Source organism: Phaenicophaeus curvirostris, chromosome 3 (assembly GCF_032191515.1).
Source record: "Phaenicophaeus curvirostris isolate KB17595 chromosome 3, BPBGC_Pcur_1.0, whole genome shotgun sequence".
NCBI classification, from domain to species: domain Eukaryota; kingdom Metazoa; phylum Chordata; class Aves; order Cuculiformes; family Cuculidae; genus Phaenicophaeus; species Phaenicophaeus curvirostris.
In genome coordinates this window covers 71154957-71173502 of record NC_091394.1, presented here as the reverse complement: position 1 = coordinate 71173502, position 18546 = coordinate 71154957, and the positions used below count along the sequence as shown (strand labels likewise).

Genomic DNA, 18546 nt, shown 5'->3' with positions numbered 1-18546 from the left:
GTTGAAATAATTTGTGTGATATGACTCTGTAGGGCTAAAATCCAAATGCTGGTGCTGGGGACAGTCTTGAGAGATTCAGAGAAATGGATTTAATAAATGTCCTGCATGAGGATGAGGCACCTTGCTTTTGAGTTGTCACCTCAGGGCAATGTTTAAGCAACTGGTTGGAAGAAGTCCATTCCTCAATAAGATTTTCAAATTTATGCAGTTAACTCATGAAAATCCATAGTGACTGTTCAAAACTAACACTTCCTTCAGCGGTCAGAGAGCTACTTAGAGTAAGTTTCTAAACACACCTATGTAGGTTTGCATTCCTCTTCGGTGACACTGAAGCCAGTTCCAAATATAGTAATTATTTTTAATATGCAATGAGAACAGATTAGCAATTCTTTTGCTGAATTAAAATAAGAACACAGAAGCAAGAATATAAGTATAGATTTATTAGAGAAGTTATCTAAAATACAATATTATTTTTTGTCTTTAAATTAGAGCATATATTATGTCACGGAAAAGATATTTTGTATTATTTCTATGGTAATAACAGATTTTAAAGATAATACTTAATTTAGGACATTTTTATTTAAAAAAATCCAACACTACCATTAAGACATGATCAAGGTTGTTGATAGCATGGGTAAAAATGTAAAATGGTCTCAAAAATATTTACATGGCAGTTTCTTAAAATCTAAGAAGTCTAATTCTCAATATTCATTTTGCTTTGCTTTCTCAAAATACTTTCTTTCCTAAATTATATTTAGATTCTGTATTCCTGTGCTTTTCAAAAAGCTTCAAGTTATTGTAAGTTGTGTACTATCACACCTGTGTATGAGGTTTCTTAAAATGGCTTATTTTGCTATCACCATATCCTTTCCCAAGTAGCCAACATACTGTTTGTTATACCAAAGCATCACAGTAAGAGTCACCAAAATGCACACAGCCACCCCTCCCAAAGGCCTCCCCTAACCCCACAACCTTAAGAACCCTTTCCTAGGCCAAGAGCCTTTCACATTTCATTAGCTAGCATTTTAGATGCAGAGCAAAAAAAAAAACGGGAGTCAAGATGTTGCCAGGGCACACATGGCAAAGGTTTGATTTGTGCTTAGCAAAAGGGGCTCCTCACAAACACAGCAATTTCTAACACAATCAGCACTGAGGTTACTGGAAGGAAGCTCTGACTTCTCTGTTCTTCAAAGGCTGACATGGGCGCCAGTTGTCCACCATATGGCACACGGGCTCATTCTCAGCATTGAAGCAAAGGCCACGGAGTTTGCATATCTGTGGGAAAAAGGCAAACATCCTCAAACACATACACTTGTTTCAGAAGGACTTTATACATCTTGAGCCTTGAGTGTAACTCAAGGTTTTTCCAGCGTTCACAGTCTAGAGATGGCATCGCCACCCACACGTCTCTGCATTGCATTCTCACCTTTTCCTGCCCCTGACAGGCTCTCCTGTCCACAAAACATTCTAAAAAGAACAACTAAGTAAGCACAGAAAATGAGGATGTAGGCATATATTTCCTGAACCTCATACACAGAAAGCTGTTTGTTCTTCATCCAGATCTGAATGAAAATGATCTCACACTTGGGTCAAATTCAAGCAGCCATATTCATTCAAGACATCTTGATTTTCAAAGATTGTAAGAGAGAAAACTGTTCCACATCAAAAGGAGCTTACTGTAAAGTTTTATTGTTTGTTCCTGGAGTAGAATTGGTATTTGCATAGTCTAATGCAATAAAAGCACCTTCATGTCTAAGTGGGCACCTCTAAAACTCGTAAAAAGACTCTGCCAAAACAATAACCCACTCCAAACGTGATCTTGCACAGACAGCTGAAACTGCTCACAGAAATACGTAGGTGGGATACAGGATTGTATACAACTCAGGCTGCAGGCCAGGCTTTCCCACATTCAAGGAAAGCCCTCAGCAGTGACCAGCCCAAGAAAAGACTTTACTTTCAGGACCAGCCAGAACAAAGTTCAGATCTCTCCCTCTGCCAGGAACTACCGTGTCACTACAGCAAATGTTAACGGGCTTGCTACACCCTGCTGTAATATCCAGCTTTTATCTACCTTTGGAAAACCAGTTCAACTTGAACCAAGTGTCAGTACTCTACGTTTTTTTGTTTTGATCAGTTTTGACATGGAAAGGCAAGCTGCCACACACAGTGTTTTGATCTCAAATCCATCTTTGAAGTGTTGATGGTAATATGGAGGGGGGTATAGGAGAAACAAGTGGTATCTTTTACCACTTGTAGGTGGTTAAAGTAGGTGTAGTAGGAAAAACAGCTCTATTTTGGTGAATGTGCTCCTGCCCTATAATATAACCATATTTGCAAATCTTGGACTATACCAGTAGTTTAGAACAAGTAAATAGTGTCAACTTTAATGCTCTCTTTAAGTTTATTAATGGTAATCATTGCTATAATAATTATTTCCAAAAGTTATTCCTTATCATTTATTCTACCTTTTATTACATTACGTCCCACAACTGCTCTGTTGCACTTTTCTCACATCATTGGAATAAATACCCTAGAATTATGTGTACATTGTTACATGTCTGCCATTCATAAAAGGGATTTAATAGTTTGAAGGTTAAACTAAAGCCCTTCAAGGCTAGTTTATATTTATAGGCTCTAGATTCTATTTATGTCTTCCAAGCACACAGATGTGAACCTGAGGATAGAATCTTCTCTCTATGTAATTTCATTAATGGATAGAGCAGAAAGCTAGGGCCAAGAGTGGTTTAATCTGCACAAGCTCCTTCCTATTAGGAAGACTCTAGCCTACTCAAAATGCTCAACAGAATAAAGGATTTTTTTCAGGCAGCAGACTTCTGGAATCTGCAAGTTTTGCCTCTTATAAACAATGCAGTTTTGTTAGGATTGTCACAATTCTGTGTGGGATTCCCCAGTCTGTTCTGTGCTGAATAGAACTTTAAAATGAGTTCTGTGCCTTGGAAATGCTGGAACACCAACAAACCAACTGCAGTTTGAGACTGCAGATACAGAATGCGTGCCCCTCAGATGCTTTGTAAACCCAGTATTTTCAGGACAAGTGTACCCAGATAGATGGTGTGTGCATGCACAAGCAAACCTGCTGATGCTCACAATACATGCTAGACTAACTCTGCATGTGCAAATGATCTTTTCATACATGCTACAGTTTTTCCAGATTTTTTAACACATGGCAGCCCTAACTATGTATCTGGAAAGCTTGATTAAATTTTATAAAACCCTGCAAAATTTCCCTGGACTGTGTCCAAACAGAGGACAGCCTTACATTTTACAACAAACTCTACTTCCACACACAGAAGAGTCCTGCCAGGATAACAACTTCAGGTATAAATTCTTTACATGTGATGCAAGCTAGTACTCGGCATAGCTCTACAGTAACATGAACTGCCGCTTCAAAGATTACCAGGAAGGCTGAACTGCAACAATCAATATAACTCCAGTACACATCTACTGGCACTGCCCATTGGAGACATACCTGTTCAGGGCTGACAGTGATGGGCTCCTTCAGAACATGCCAGATCACACACTCGAGCAGTGGAGGAGTGGTCAGTGAACCAGGGTATGTCCAATAGTCTTTGCACGCAGGAAGTAGTCCAGTGGGGTCAAAGTTTGTGAAGGAAGCCTGCTTTCCCTACAATAAAGAATGGGCTAAAATCAGTGAAGAGACCACATACTCACACTGGGCTTGCAGCAGTAAAGTCTCCTATGGTAAGGTTCATATTTGGAGAAAGGCTGAAATGGAGTTTGGCATGAAGTGTTGAGTGCCTCACCTGGGAATAAAGACTTTCAGCAATCTATTTCTTATAAGACCTTCAAGACAATGTTTCTCATTTCAAATACTGAATTTGTGTTCCTTGCTCCTAGAGATATGATTTGACCTTGCTTGAAGGAACTATGAGATTTCAGATGCCATATACACTAACAGCACTGGAAATATGCAACATGGGAAACTTGCTGGAGAGTCCACTGCAGTAAATGGCAACATCCATTTACTTCAAAAGGAGCTTGATGACAAAGATGAAAGCGTAGTCTCATTCTTCACCTTTCCTGTGTACATTTCTCATTGACACAAGCCTTTACCCACTGTGAAAGTACCTAATTACTCAGTAAGTACTTTTAGTTTCTCATTACTCAGTTCATTAGGATCACACACATACTTCACACTATTTAAAATATAGAAAGGATTTTTTTTCCCTAAGAGTTATATATCCCCATCACACTTCTCTGGACTCTCTCTAGAAATGGCCAAGAGAAGCACGCCCTCTTGGAGGAAGGAAATTTATCCCACAGATGCAGAGGTGAGGGGAAGTGTCTTTTGCAGTTGTCACCACTGATGAGAAAGGGCACCTAGAAGAGTAGTTTAGATTTGGAAGACGAATCCTACCCTATGGGTTTTAATGCAGTTAAAAGACAGAGAAATGTAGTCACAGAGATTGAAAATGATTCCCATTTTTAGTATTCCCTGCCCTCTACCACAATTTCATTCAAATCTCTCTTGCATTTAGGATTGCAGGAGCATCAGTGCTGATGGCAGAAAGGTTTGTTTTACTTTTGTACATGCAGTAGACTGGGAAGAAGTAAAAAATCCACTTTCTGAAGATGACAGCACAGCACAGTTGTGATTGGTGTCAATCAACACAGACAGCAAATACTACCTTGGTTTGAATGGAGTTCAGAGCATCCACAACTTTCTGTATTTCAGGCCTGGCATTTCCTACCTGTAAAACAAACCATATGAAAGGAAAATAACCATGCACTCTCACAATACCTTTAGTTTTCTGTTACAGTTCTCAAGGAAATATTTTCCCAGCATCATTTCATTACATAACAGGAATATTACAGCAAAAGTTACTGGAACTGTCTCTGTAAAATCATGCCAGTTGACAGCACAAATAGGTCATCCAAGGACACTAGACAGAATAAAGCTATTTTCGTTTAGTGTGTGGATTTATTTCTGGACTTGAGCTGGTCTTCATTCAAAAAAGCCAACCTTCTAATAAAATACAGTGAGGCCAGGACAGAGTACCCACTGCTGGGATACAGCCACCTCCTCCAACTAGTGGTGAAGACATTTCAACTAAGACAAAATGCTCTGGATATTTCACAATGACAGGAAAATAGGTGTTATTTAGACTGGCCCTACTGCAGATTCATAGACATGTAACTTTGTCAGTTATTCACATCACCTTTCACTGATAAGAGTAGTGTCACTGAAGGCAAGTATCCTGCTATACGGCTGCTGCTGTGATGGATGGCAGTCATACTTCATGGCTGGTGTACAATTTTTATACGTAGAAAAAGTCAAGAATTTGGAGCACCACCTTGTTTCCTATGGGTTTAGGTAATATAGCATAATGCTGCTTTAGCCTGTATTTTAGGTTTTTAGGTCCCCCTGCAACACAATGAATATACTGGACACACCCAAATAATGAAAAGAGTTTAACTAACCTTCAGGAAGATGCCTACCACAGCCAAACCATCAGGGTGCTTCACAGCTTCAGCAAATTTACCATATTTTACGTTCCAGTGAACAAGATGGAGCTAGGAATGAGAAAACAAGAAGCTCTGTGAGGATGATACTGCATCCACAATATTTTACAAATGAAGATGCAGGGAAGTAATTTATTAAACATTAAGAGCAGATGGTGTTTTACAGCTGAGATTTTAAAACTTTTGTGTACAGTTAAGAATTTGTTTAATCATTCATCTATTTTCAAGTTTCATTTGTGCAAAGAGATTTCTGTCGGATATTTTATTTTGCTTCTCACTCTTATTCCCAGATAAATTTTAAATGCAAACAATGGCTGTATTGTTCTGCTTTTGAGTTTGGTGAAACTCCTGTTGTCTTCAGCATGAGTTTTTCCTGCATGTAGCCTGCAGGACTTGATTTAGTATTTCAGTGCTATATGTCCTGAATGATTTTCAGTGTCAGAAAAAGCAGAAAAGACACATTAACTATAGATCTGACTCACAAACAAGAGAGTTTTCAAAAAACAGTCCTATCCTTTTCTGGAAAGCCCTTGTAAAGACTATGTAATGAATCTCTGGGTGACATTAGCCAGGATGCTGCTTTGTTTTCCATTTCAAGGTTATTTCTAATTTAAGTTCATCTGGCTGTTTCTCTGTATCTGCAAATCAAGTTGAGCAAGTAATTATGGTACTGTGAACAGATGGAAGGCAATGGTAACTTTCTCAGATAAGACAGAAGCCACTTCTATCTCATGAAGAAGTGGCAGAGCCAATGAACTTATGGAGCCATTTCTTTAATCAGTCAATGCAAATCACAGGTATGTTCAGTCAAGGGTATTTATGAAAGGGTTAAAAAAGTCTGTTGCAGTATCCCGAAGTAGATTTCTAAACAGAGAACCAAGAAAGATGGGATGCAAGGCACTAAAGTCACTCCATTTCTGTAGTGAGACTGTAATACAGCGTCTTAAGTGGTCCAAGGGATATCAGAAGTCTTAAGGATATTACAAACTGCCTGCAAGGTCTTACTTTGCTACCTGACCTCTTCACAGCTCCCCTTGCCCCTTTGCTACCAAAAGATGAAAGGGTCTGTCCCAAAATTATTCTGGTGTTTATGTAAATGTCTCTGGTGTTAAAAATTTAAGCCAGGAAAAGGAGCTGTATGCGTACAGAGGTACTGCAATTCTATTCCTTCATATTTTTCAAGTGTCACTGAGAAAGCAGGGGAAAACCACCGATAATAAATGTGAGCTTTTCAGTTTTTGCAGTCTCTTTGACGTGAAGTTGCTAACAAAAAGTATTACAAGAGTCCTCCAATCCCAATCCTTGCCCTTGCACAGAGTAGGTTCTAGGTGGCATTTATGGTAACCTTCACCAACTCTTGCCCTGTAAAGAAGCCGCTACTGTGGTGCAATATTAAAAAAAAACAAACCAAAACACAACAAAAAAAACCCCAATCTCATTATATACAAAAGACTGCAGAAGGTAATGCATGTCCTACCTCTGCATCATACTTCACACCATCCACAGTATGCTCAGATCCTTGGCCCTCACAGGATCCCCAGTGAATGTGAAACTGTACCAGTCTGTATACTCCATCCAGGGCTCCTCCTTGCAGCACTGCAAAGCAAATAGTATCTATGAGCATCTCCCATAACCTTTGTTACCAAGGCTTATTTCAAATCGGAATGCCCATCTCAAGTCTTCCAAGTGATTACAGTTCATTGCTCTGCATGCTGCCATGCTGCTCCAGATCATCTTCAATGGCACATTTCTGCAATATGTCCAAATCAATAATAAACACAAAAACATAAGTGACTTTACAGTGAGTGTCTCATCAGCATTTTAACAGGCATGCCAATATTACAGGTGATGAGGAGAGAGCTAAGGATGTAACTCTTCTGTCACCAAATAGATAAAAAAAGACAAAGAAAAAGGATATCTTTGTAAGAGGCCCATGTAGAGTTATTCTGTGGAAGTACACTTGAAATCATCTTTCACTTACTAACATACTCTGTTCCTTCATTTTAGATACTTTATCCATTTAGGCCTTAATCCTGCAAATCCTGCGGCAGATTGGATTGAGTAAAATGGTTTTGGTTCCAAATTGAACCTACACACCTGTCTAGCCATGGGTTGTAGCAAGGTAAAGTACAAGGGACAATGCAAGGCATTGCAGAGATATTAATCCAAGTCTCCTGTCCCTTCCATCCTTTACTCCTCAAGAGTGAGATTAAAAAAATGGTAGTGAAAACAGCAATGCCTGCAGAGGCAGATTTTTTTTAAAAAATATGAATTGGAAATGAGGCATTTACTTATGCTCTCCACTACCTGACATTACTCCTGCTATGGGATTGTTGTAAGTGGAGTGCCCAGCCACATTTTCAATTATACAGGAGCGAGTTCCCTTGAGCTCCCTTATTCTGCTTCTTAGTTTTAACCTTGTACTTAAACTATGACCAATCACCATTAAGATTTGCAGCATCAAGCCCTATAACTGCAAAATGCTCAAGGCACAGACAATGCCTCCTCCAGTGCAGCACAAAGCACAGAACAATAACAAATAGTTCTATTAAATAGAACTATTTATCCAAGTTATTAGACCAAAGTTGCACATTGGCTTGTGGTTTGTTGGTTTTGGGTTTTGTTTTTCAAAGTGTCTCAAATTGACAATTAAACATTTAAGATGTTAACATCGAAAAATAAAAAATATTTTCAAGTATAATTTGAAGTGTTATACATATCTTAGAGATCAATTACTCTATATACACACAATAAAGTGACAGAAGAGTTCTGACATCAGATATTACCCGTAAGTGTGCTCTGTGTATGTGCCACAAACAAAATGGTTCTGTGGAGTAAAGATGCTTTCCTCTCAGTCTACAATTAGTTTAGACACTGTCACAATGTGTGCATGTGTGAAACTATACATCAAATGGAGATAGGAAAACGTCACTGTCTGTTCAGGTTTGAATAATTCTGATTATATGCAAGCATGGACAACAACAGCTGTGGATACTTGGCAATGAGGTGATAAGGATTTGACTGAAAAACTGGAATACACAAAAATTAAATATAAGAAAGATAAAAAACCACGTTAGTTTGCATCGATGTGCCTTACACATGCGAAATTTGGTTTCAATGGACAAATTTAGCATTTGCCTGGGGCTCCTTTGGTAAATACATTTACAAGTCTCCCAACATGAAAAATTTGAAAAATGTGAATATATGTTCCACTTCAGTTTTTGCAATTTCTGATACTGTAGCCAACACTGAACAGTCAACAGACCAAGACTTGCCCTACCTACTGCCAGCTATGTGATACAAAGAAGAATGGCTACTTAAAAGTAATTAAATAGGAACATATCTCACTCTACTTTTAAGTTTCTGCAGGTGCTAGCTGCCAAGAAGCCTGTTTCAAGTACAAGACTACAAATCGGAATACTTTTTTTTTTCTGAATGGCCACTGTGAATGTGCATTAGTTCCTTTTGAAAATGAAGTAATTGGTTGCTACACCTTTACAGATATAAAAATTATTTAATCCACACAATGTCATGTTTCATTTAAAAATGATGCCATGGAGTTGCAATATTTCAGTTCCAGTTCCTTCGGCTGATGGACCTGCTGCTCATTGCAGGTACAAATGGACTGAGGTTCCACCATTCTCCAACCTCAGAAAGCACTAGCGCAGCACAGGTTAATCTGCCATCATTAGTCAATGGAAAGCATGCTGAAAAGCAGAACCATGCAATCTTCTTAAATCCATTTGCAGTGTTATTTCTGCACACAGTTTGTTAGAGTCTCATAAAACTCAAAAGATGCACAAAAATCTCTTTGCAGTTTTTGCTTACTTTTCTCAGTCTGTGGTTCTCAAATCCAGCACTAGCTTATTTTGACTCACAGCAGAGCATTCAAAGAAAGTAATAATTAGATTAGTGTGAATGAATACAAATTCAGCAGGCTTAATTACAGAACAGCCCTTCTTGTTCTAGCCTACATAAAGCAATTATTTTTTTTTAATGCTCCTCAGCCTTTCAAAGAGGTAAAATTTAAAATTAAACTTAAAAGGCAAAGCAGAAATGTTAGACCTTCATTTCCCCCCACCCTGCCCCTGGACAAGCTTTTCAAACCATGAATAAATGTTACTAGCTTTGCAAAGCAAAAGTTCATCAAGAATTGGAGTAACATTCACACTAGGAGCTTCCCTGCCCTTGTCCCATGTGACATGAACATCAATTCAGGCATATTTATGACAGAAGTCCAACCTTTCCATCCCTTTTTTTTCAAAAGAATGGAGAAATTCCGATCCATATCTGAGCATCTCATCACCACCTCCCTTCCTTTTGAAATCAGTATTAGCGAAAACCACCCTGGTAATTAATGCATAGCCTCAGATGCAGGATGAAGGCAGCAAAAGCCAACCTGGAAAACACATTCTTTTCTTACAGATTCAACCTACACGTCATCTATGTCATTAACTCTGTCTCCCTAGACATGTAACAGTTTTAAAGCTGATAGCTTGAAAATGCAACTTCTTTTCTATTTGACAGTTATTTGGAATGTTACAGTGAGACAAACTTGGAACTACTTTGTTAGATTAAGAAATGGTAACTGTTTTCAACCTTCTACTGTTTACTGAGGAAGTTATACTAGTAACATCCAGTAATTATATTGCACTGTATTTTATAAGATCTCATAACTTCTAAATCAGGTGAAAATAAGAATTAGCAGAGTTGATTTGGAAAGTCAAATAATCACACAAACTGTTCCATTTATGTCTCAAGTTTCTTGGATAAAGAAGAAAACCTTGATTTGTTCCCATTACCCTTTCTTAGGATATTTGAAGAGACATAGAAATCAAAGGCCATTTTGCTGTATCTAGGACCAGCTGTTTACTGAAGCCATACAGGTTCACTGTTCTTGTAAAGGCAAGTCACCTTTTCCTATGCAAAGCAGAACGCCTTTGTGAAAAATACAGTGGACCACTTCATACCTTTTTTCCCATGAAGTGACAGTATCCACATGTGAATTTTTACAGGGATACTGTGGAATTATTGTTATTTATTTATCTCATATGAGATGTTCTCTCTATGTGTGAGCACACAACTAACAAATTTCATCCTGTCAAAGATATAATCAAAATGCCTGAATTACAAGATCATTTTGTGAGTTAGAAAGAACTTTCTGTCATACAAATTACTGTGGTGAGAAAACTACTACTGTCACCCTGAGAAAATACAGTATGAGAAAGTGTTCTTCAAATGGAAATCACTGACAGCAAAGCTCCTTCCAGCAGCTGAAACAATAGGTCCCCTAGAGTATGATGGACAGGTAAGAGTTCAAAACTTCAGCAATTTACTTCTACCTGAAATACTACCAAACAAAACCCTAGCAGCAGCACATTTCAAGCATCCGCCTTTGAGGACAGCTGGCTTGCATGTGGCTTGCACAGACATTGCTTTGACCTAAGGAAAACCATGACTTAATATCAGCCTACAGTAGATGTACACACGTATATGATACAGGTGTGTATGTAAATATATGCACAGCAGATAAGCTAATGTTGTGTAGGCATTGGTGTGTGCACAGACATCTGTAAGACAGAAAACAGGCCTTGAGGAAACAAAGTAAATGAAGCATTACTTGAAAACGAAAAAAGAATCTTGAGCATCATGCACTATTAATGGCACAAAAAAGGCTCTTATGAGGATGCTTAGGGATTAGTCTTGTGTTCTTATGCAAGGATGGGCTTCCCATCTAACAGACTGAAGAGTTCAGTTAGGGTGAGCTGTCACTTCTGTGAAATGTGGAGCACAGAGAGTCCTACTTTGTAAGATGTTTCCTTCTTTGTATTCTCTCTATCAGACATTCCTCCTAGGATGCTGTATCATGACAAGCAGGAGAGCAAGACAGCACACAAGCATCCAACTATAGCGCTCATGCCTGCAGAAGATATCTATAATGGGTTTCACCAAGAGAAAAAAAACCTAAGTAATCAGTATCTTACAAGAAAAAAAACCCAACCACAAACAACAAACAAACACAAACAGCCCTACTCTGACCTTGCTAAAGGGTTAGCCTGATAAGGCAACAGGGATGTTCTACAGAGATAGGCTAAAATGAAACATCTGCCAAAATGTAGCAGGTCTGCAGACGTGTGTATCAGCAGGTCAGTGATTCTAATTCACCAGAGCTAAACTATTTCATCCAGACTGGGTAACAGCTAGAGACTCTGACTTGCTTAAGTATATAGTACCACTACTTGTGATCAGTGGATTTTATTTCTCATGTATTCTCTCAAATATAGATTCTCTGCGGGTTGTAAGGTGCTACCCCAAGTCCTGAATCAACACTCAATCCTCACCTTTCACCCCATTCAGGCTCACTATTTTTGTTAAAACTGAGTTGGAAGCATTAAAATTATCTTAAAAGCAATAATTGGCTTAATTTCTAGTGGTAATAACTAAAATACTAATCTCAGTGACTGCTTACAGTACTGAAAATTGTGCACTTGGCATGGTGCGCATACTATGTTAAGATCTAACGAAGGATGAGCAAACTCAGGGTGTGAGTATTGCCTCCGTGTACTCAGCAGTCACTCCTGCCTATAAGAAATGAATAAATACATCAATTGGGCATAGTCATGGTAGTCATGGTGACATGTGGCAAACAGCTTCATTATATCTTAAAAATAAACTTTTCCAAGTGGCCCTAGATAATAACAGCTGGCTGATTTCTCCTGCTTTTGCACTAAAGTGCCTCTAGAGGAGGAATCTGGAAGTAGGGAAGGAAGTTGCCATGCTTGTTAAATACACAATCCATGTCAAATTTCTGCTCAGGAGTTGCGTGTTAAAAAAAAAAAAAAAAAAAAGCTGATGTAAGTAAAGGGCACGTTTGCTGTAAAGAAATGAAGATCTGAAACATGCAGGACTGATCTCAAGCCCTCTCATCTTCCTTTCCAGTTCCTGGAAGCACTAGGGCTATTCTCAAGCTACCTGCTCACACAGGCTTTGCAGCTCCTGGTGATCCCAGTTCACAAGAGAAATGACTTAATGATCACACACCCACCAGGACTTCAGACTTTCTAATTGTACCTCTGTATAAAGGTACTTGTTACACGTCAAAAGGTGTTTGCATACAGTCTCCTAAAGCTATAAGCAAACAGTTCCTTGATTTATGATTCAGAAGAGTCAACACTGCTTAGGCAGTACTGTATCATGGACTTTCAATCCCTTACTGTATACTGATAACATGCAACTTTATCCTGCCACAGGTAGTATTACATCCTTACGGCTGGGAAGCCTAAAAATAGCCCAGTGGCTATAAGTTGTACCTTGAGGACAGCAGATCTATATATATATATCTTCTTCCTCAGTTTACCCGCTGATGCAGAAGTATAAGAAGGGAGCAACAGTGGCAGAACTTTCAGAGTAACTCACTGCCAAGCGAGCAGTACTAATGCACTGGCTGCTGACTAACAAATATAATAAATTGGTTTGTTCACAGCGAGTCATAATTCAAGATAGTTGAAGCTTCCTCATTAATATTTACAATTATAAGAAGAATTGGATAATATATTTGGTTACAACTAGTGAAAGTCTCCCAAGGGGTGCTAGTTCTGAGGTCAATATTGTATTTTAATTTCCCAGGTCTCCTCATAATTTTAAAGTTCCACTATGACTGAATATCTGCAGAAGTGTCAGATTTCCTTGGGACTCTGTCTTGAGTTTCAGTATTATCTCTAGTTCAGTGACACTGAAAGAAAAGGAAATAATTAAGAGACTAGACTACCAGCAGAAATTTGAAGTACATTTAGTAGTGTCTCTAGAGCCGTACACCATCATTGCAACTCACTTCTGTCAGGTTCCACAGCTAAAATATAATATTTTAACATTCTTTTTATGAAATAAATTAACTGCTGATTGACTTCCTCCTTTTATAAACTCATCATACACATGATCAGAAAATACATAATACAGTGCCTACTGCTATGAGAATCTGCCATTTGAATTTCAGGGTTTAGGTGAATTCTGAAAAGTTTTCTGGGAAACTTACACAGAGAACACATTATAAGTATGTTACAAATTCTTCTTTCAGGCTTTTTTGGGCAAAGTCACTTCCTGTGGTTTTACAGCTCCGAGAAATTGCTATTTACTGCTGCCTTTTAAAGTGACCGAAATTATACACATCCTTGCAGGAGGGTATAACATGAAGAATTTAATATGATAAAATAAGAATCCTTAATAAGACATTCCTTTGCTATAAAATTCCTAAACTTAGGTGCATTATTATAATTTAATGGTTATCAGCACCATTTTGTTTCAATCATGGGTAGAAAGTTAGATTCCAGGATACAAGAGTGGATGAACCTAAATTTGGAGTTTTAATCCCCGTGACACTTTATCATAATGAATGTAAAGTAATTTAAGCTTTTATTTTAAGTTATAGCATTTTAAATATTAATGCCTACAAATACTTGAACTCTCACGCTTATCAAAAGCCATTGGACATGAGAACTAAGAAAGCAGCTGCAAGAACTGAAGGAGAAGGGAAAATAAGTAACAACTGTTAGTTCCCTCTGTTCACTTTCTATATAGAAGTCCAAGAAAACATTAAAAAAAAAACCTGTAGGGAAACAAGAGGGAAGACATCCTTTTATCTAAGAGAAATAGTGGCATTGTAGTAAACAAAACTGTTCATGAACATGACAATGCCGACTTGTGAATTTCCTTTCCACACACCATTTCTACCAACTCACATCTGTGAAATATGAAGGGGATTCACTTTGAGAACTGACTGAGCCTTTAGAAATGTAATCTGGAATATATCAGCTATCACATAATCCAAGAAATTCAAAGGCTGTACTACAAGAACTGAAGTAGATTTGGAGATAATTGCTTGGGAAGAGGATTTTAACAGGCTAGTAACATCTTAAGCATACATAAGAAAATTAACAAGAAAGTAAGAAAAAGCCAGGTTCTAAAGCAATCATAAATATTTTAACATCATTTCTCTGTTAAAACAACATTGTAAGATAAAATCATATAGGTCACAGACATGACTACAACCTGAATGAAGAGTTATGTCTATAAAGCTTCACCTATTAGTAAAGAGATCTAAAAGCAGAGAAGAAAACATTTCCTTCTGTAAAGACGCATTAGTCACATAAGTTGGATATAGACTACTTTTGTTTAAAAAATTAGACTTTTATTTTATATCCTTGCTATGCTAAAGAAGGATAGGATATCATTCTATGAAATCCTATTCTTTTCTTTCAGGTTTTCACAGATATGAGCAGAAGCTTTACACTACATCCTGTAAGCACACACGTAATGTAATAAACATACATTCTGGGGGAATGTATTTAGGTGAAAAATATTCTACATAAAATCTTCGATTATTCTGGTATCTACTTGTTGTTACATGTGATCAACAGTATTCACATTACATATTTTCCGAATCAAAGAAGTAACAACTACTGTCAAAGAGTTTTATCCAAACATGCATTTTCACTTTCTTATCTATTTTTACTATACTATTGCAAGAACTCATTTTGCATACTCTGAAGAACAGGAGTCAAACAGACATTAATGCCTAGAACTGCTGTTCAATTTCCTTCATTGTTATTAGACACAATTTGCTTCATTATTATTAGAAGATCCTTAATGAATGGATGTACTTCTTTGTGTGCAATTACATCTTGAAGATTATTCATACACAATGATCTTATTATATCATTTTACACCTACTGCCACAGATAATTCATTATTGCATACGGGACAGCTCATAGGAGCAAGCACTATAGCCTGTGGGAAGTATTTACAGGATTTTGTTCCACTGTTTTCTGTAAAACATATCAGAACATCACAACCTCACACAGCTTCTCCTTGTGACTGTTGCGTGATGCGGAACCAAGAATTTGGTATGCACATTACAGTTAGCCTCAAATTCAGAAACAGGAGTGATTCAAGTAGAGTCAAGTCAAAGACAGCTCTATTCTGTGTAAGGAAAGTAGGTTACCTAGTTAACTGCATACAAATGAAGTCATTAAGTGTGCTGCCAGGTAGATTCTATGCACTGTAATTTTCAATAGGAAGCATGATACTGAAGAATCCAGCCTTACCTGGTTTCAGAGAGATCTGGTTTTCTTTTTTCTAAAGGATAATCAGCTTCTGATTCACTAATAGAGCTACTGAGAATATTTCTACTTGCATCTCCTATCCTCCCACTCTGAAAGCTGTGTCACTGCATATCTGTCAGAGGATCCCTGCCACAGATGTTCTGTTTCTGCACTAACTTTTCTCAAAAAGCATTCTGCCTAGAGGCATTTCTTTAGATTATTGTATGTTCCTGCCATTTTTTTCCTTCAAAGTTACCAAATTCAACCCAATTTTCAGTCTTCCCAAACTTATACACAGGCAAAGTGAACAGATAATAGTTTTGTTATACTGTGAAGACTTGAACCTTCTTCCTTTGCACTCAGCGAGAGCAGGATGACAGTGAGAAGAGACTCAAATGTATCTGGTGAAAAATATAATCTTTCTTTGCACTCTGAATTGTTTAATCTTATTCCCCATGACACTGTTAAAGTGAACACACAGTCAGCTCCTTCAGCTCCTCAGTGCTTCAGAATAAAATAAATACCAAGAAGTCAGAATATATATTTTTCTTTTAAAAAAACCATACAAATATTAATCTGTATGCTCTGTGTAAATTATACATGGGTCTATGTGTACTTATACTTATGTGAACACTGATTACTGACCACTTAATAATGTCTGTTATGCCATTACATTACCTGCAAAGCCTCCACATCTTTAGCAGGTATGAACCATTTGTTTTCAGCACCATTCCCTAAATGACATTGCCAATGAAATGCTTAGGAAAAACAGGACATTTAAGCAAGATAAATCAGGCAGAGTCTAGAGAAGGCAACAATTTACAATAGGATTGGTTTTGCTGTTTAAATTAAAAATAGAGGCAGATTCATTGTAGCAGGATGATGATTTCTACAAACACAGGTAGCTGAAAAACTACAACTAAACAGAACCTACAAACCCCTTGTTGAAACTGTGACTTGAATTTTGCTGTCCACCAATGCAACCATCCCTTTCAGTAGCGATTATGGAAAGGTTTGCAGGATTCAGTGCTATTTTTCCCTATATGTTACAATGAACGGTAAGATGCTGTGGAAGGACTGCCTACTAGAAAACTTCTTAAGAATGTGGCAGATACATTATCTTTATCTAGAAAGCCCAGCGTCAAGAAATGTCAGGAGTAATACTTGCTTAAATTACAACAGAACAAAGAGGTATTTTCTAATAATTCTTCTGTTTCTGTACTAACCTGGGAGCATATTGGCTTCAGAAAGATGAAATAATATTTTGATAGCCAACAAAACTATTTTCAAACTATTTCCACTCCAAGTTGTTAACTGTAACCCTTTGTTATTCTAAGGCCAATTTCTTCCTATGATATATTTTGCCTCTTCTTTTAACCATTTGGCCAGTAGCTTATAACGAGCTATGCCTAAAATTGTTCTTGAACCCTTATCCAAATCTTTCCAACTTAAACAACCATAAAGTAATTCACTTCTCTGGAGTTTAGAGCAGGGCATCTCGAAACTGCCTAGATGGGCTTAGTTTTCTTTTAATTGAACTCGGATTTCTTCTAGCCTGCAGGAGCCAAGTGGGATGCTGTGTTCGGAAGGGCTGAATCCTGATTTGACTGAAGCCAAAACATTTTGGTATTTTCCTGTCTTTGAAAACACCTGTGGCCACAATAGACATTTTAGTAGCAGTGATAACAGCGGCTTCTACCATCTTTTGCAAATGAATATGAGGTCTCACCTGACTTATCAGAAGAATCATCAAACTCCACGTTGAAGGAGTGCCCGTTGTTGACGATGTTTCTGGCCGTGCTGGCATCATAACTGAAGCTGAGAGGCTTCAGCGAGGAGTCGTACTTGGCAGACTTGGTGCAAATAGCAATAGGGGACTGGCGCTCCCCATTGGCGATGGGGAAGTGCTCGTGCCAGTGAGCAGGTCCTGCAAGACAGCGTAAAGCAGATCAGCAGGAAAAGACACGAAGCTCAAGGGATTTAAAAGATAACCCTCATTCTAGAAATCGGGAGGGTTTAACAGTAGCATCAGCCTTAAGAATATATCATATGTACAGGCTGCCAGTGACGGCATCATCGACAAGGGGAAATCCCACCTGGGGACCAAGCAGGGACCCCCAGTCCCTCAGCCCTGGGGGCTGGAGTTTTACCAGGGAGTCCTTCCAGAGGCCACCCATGCTGCTCGAGCAGAGCCCCGTTCTCCCTTCTGCCTCGCACCGTTACCGAAGTAAAGGAATGAGAGTAGGAAACTAGAAGATGCTCCAGGCAAGCCACGCGGCGCGCCGTGCCCGGCTCGCTGCTCAGGCGCAGGCTGCATCTCAAGGTTAAAAGGTAAAAAAAGAGAAAAAAGAAAAAGGAGAGAAAAATTAAAGAAAAGAAAAAAAGAAAGAAAGAGAATCTCCTCGGAGCTGATTCCCGGTGCGGGCAGGGTCTCGGTGCGGCGCGCAGTGGGGGGTCCCGGGCGCTGCTCCCGGCAGGTGCCCGCAGGGCGCGGGGCCGCAGCTCGGGGCACTCGGGGCTCCCGGGGCACTCACCGTCGTGGCTGCCGTAACCCCAGTGGTGGGACATGGTGCGCGGCTCGGCTGTGTCCGCGGAGGCTGTGGCAGCGCCGCGTCCCCAGCGCGCTCTCAGGCGCTTTTATAGGCTCCTGCCAACTCCATGCCCCGCTCCGCGGCCGGAGGAAGGGGTGGGGAGCGCGGGCGGGGGCAGACTCCGCCGGGGGCGGAGAGAGAGCCGGTCCCTTATAATCCGCGATCCGCCGCGGCCGCGGAGCCGGCGGCGCCCCCGGGAGCCGCGGGCAGCGCGGAGGCGGCGCCCCCCCCAACCCCGCCGCCGCCGCCGCCGTCCCTGCCGGCCCCGCATTGCGCACCTGCGGGCGCCCGGCGGAGCGCCGCGACCTTGGCAGGCGCGCGTGGCGCGGTGGGAACGCGCGTGTATGCGCGTG

General features: G+C 39.4%; 1 protein-coding gene across 1 annotated transcript; it reads right to left on the bottom strand.

Moving 5' to 3' along the window:
- Positions 1-425: 425 nt before the first annotated feature.
- On the bottom strand, positions 426-18300 carry LOC138719242 (carbonic anhydrase 2). The gene is made up of 7 exons (XM_069854324.1): positions 18137-18300; positions 17332-17529; positions 6983-7101; positions 5464-5556; positions 4671-4733; positions 3491-3646; positions 426-1275 (listed from the first exon to the last, which is right to left on the bottom strand). The coding sequence occupies exons 1-7, from the start codon at positions 18168-18170 to the stop codon at positions 1156-1158; spliced, it is 783 nt and encodes a 260-aa protein (XP_069710425.1). The 5' UTR covers positions 18171-18300; the 3' UTR covers positions 426-1155.
- Between the last annotated feature and the right edge of the window lie 246 nt (positions 18301-18546).

Bases quoted from the DNA above. Each gene is read 5' to 3' on its own strand.
- LOC138719242 (XM_069854324.1), bottom strand. From the start codon at position 18,170: ATGTCCCACCACTGGGGTTACGGCAGCCACGACG. The intron at 4,734-5,463 runs GTTAGTTAAACT...TTTGTTTTACAG, and splicing joins TGGTAGGCATCTTCCTGAAG to GTAGGAAATGCCAGGCCTGA. The intron at 3,647-4,670 runs GTAGTATTTGCT...TCTTTATTGTAG, and splicing joins TGAACTCCATTCAAACCAAG to GGAAAGCAGGCTTCCTTCAC.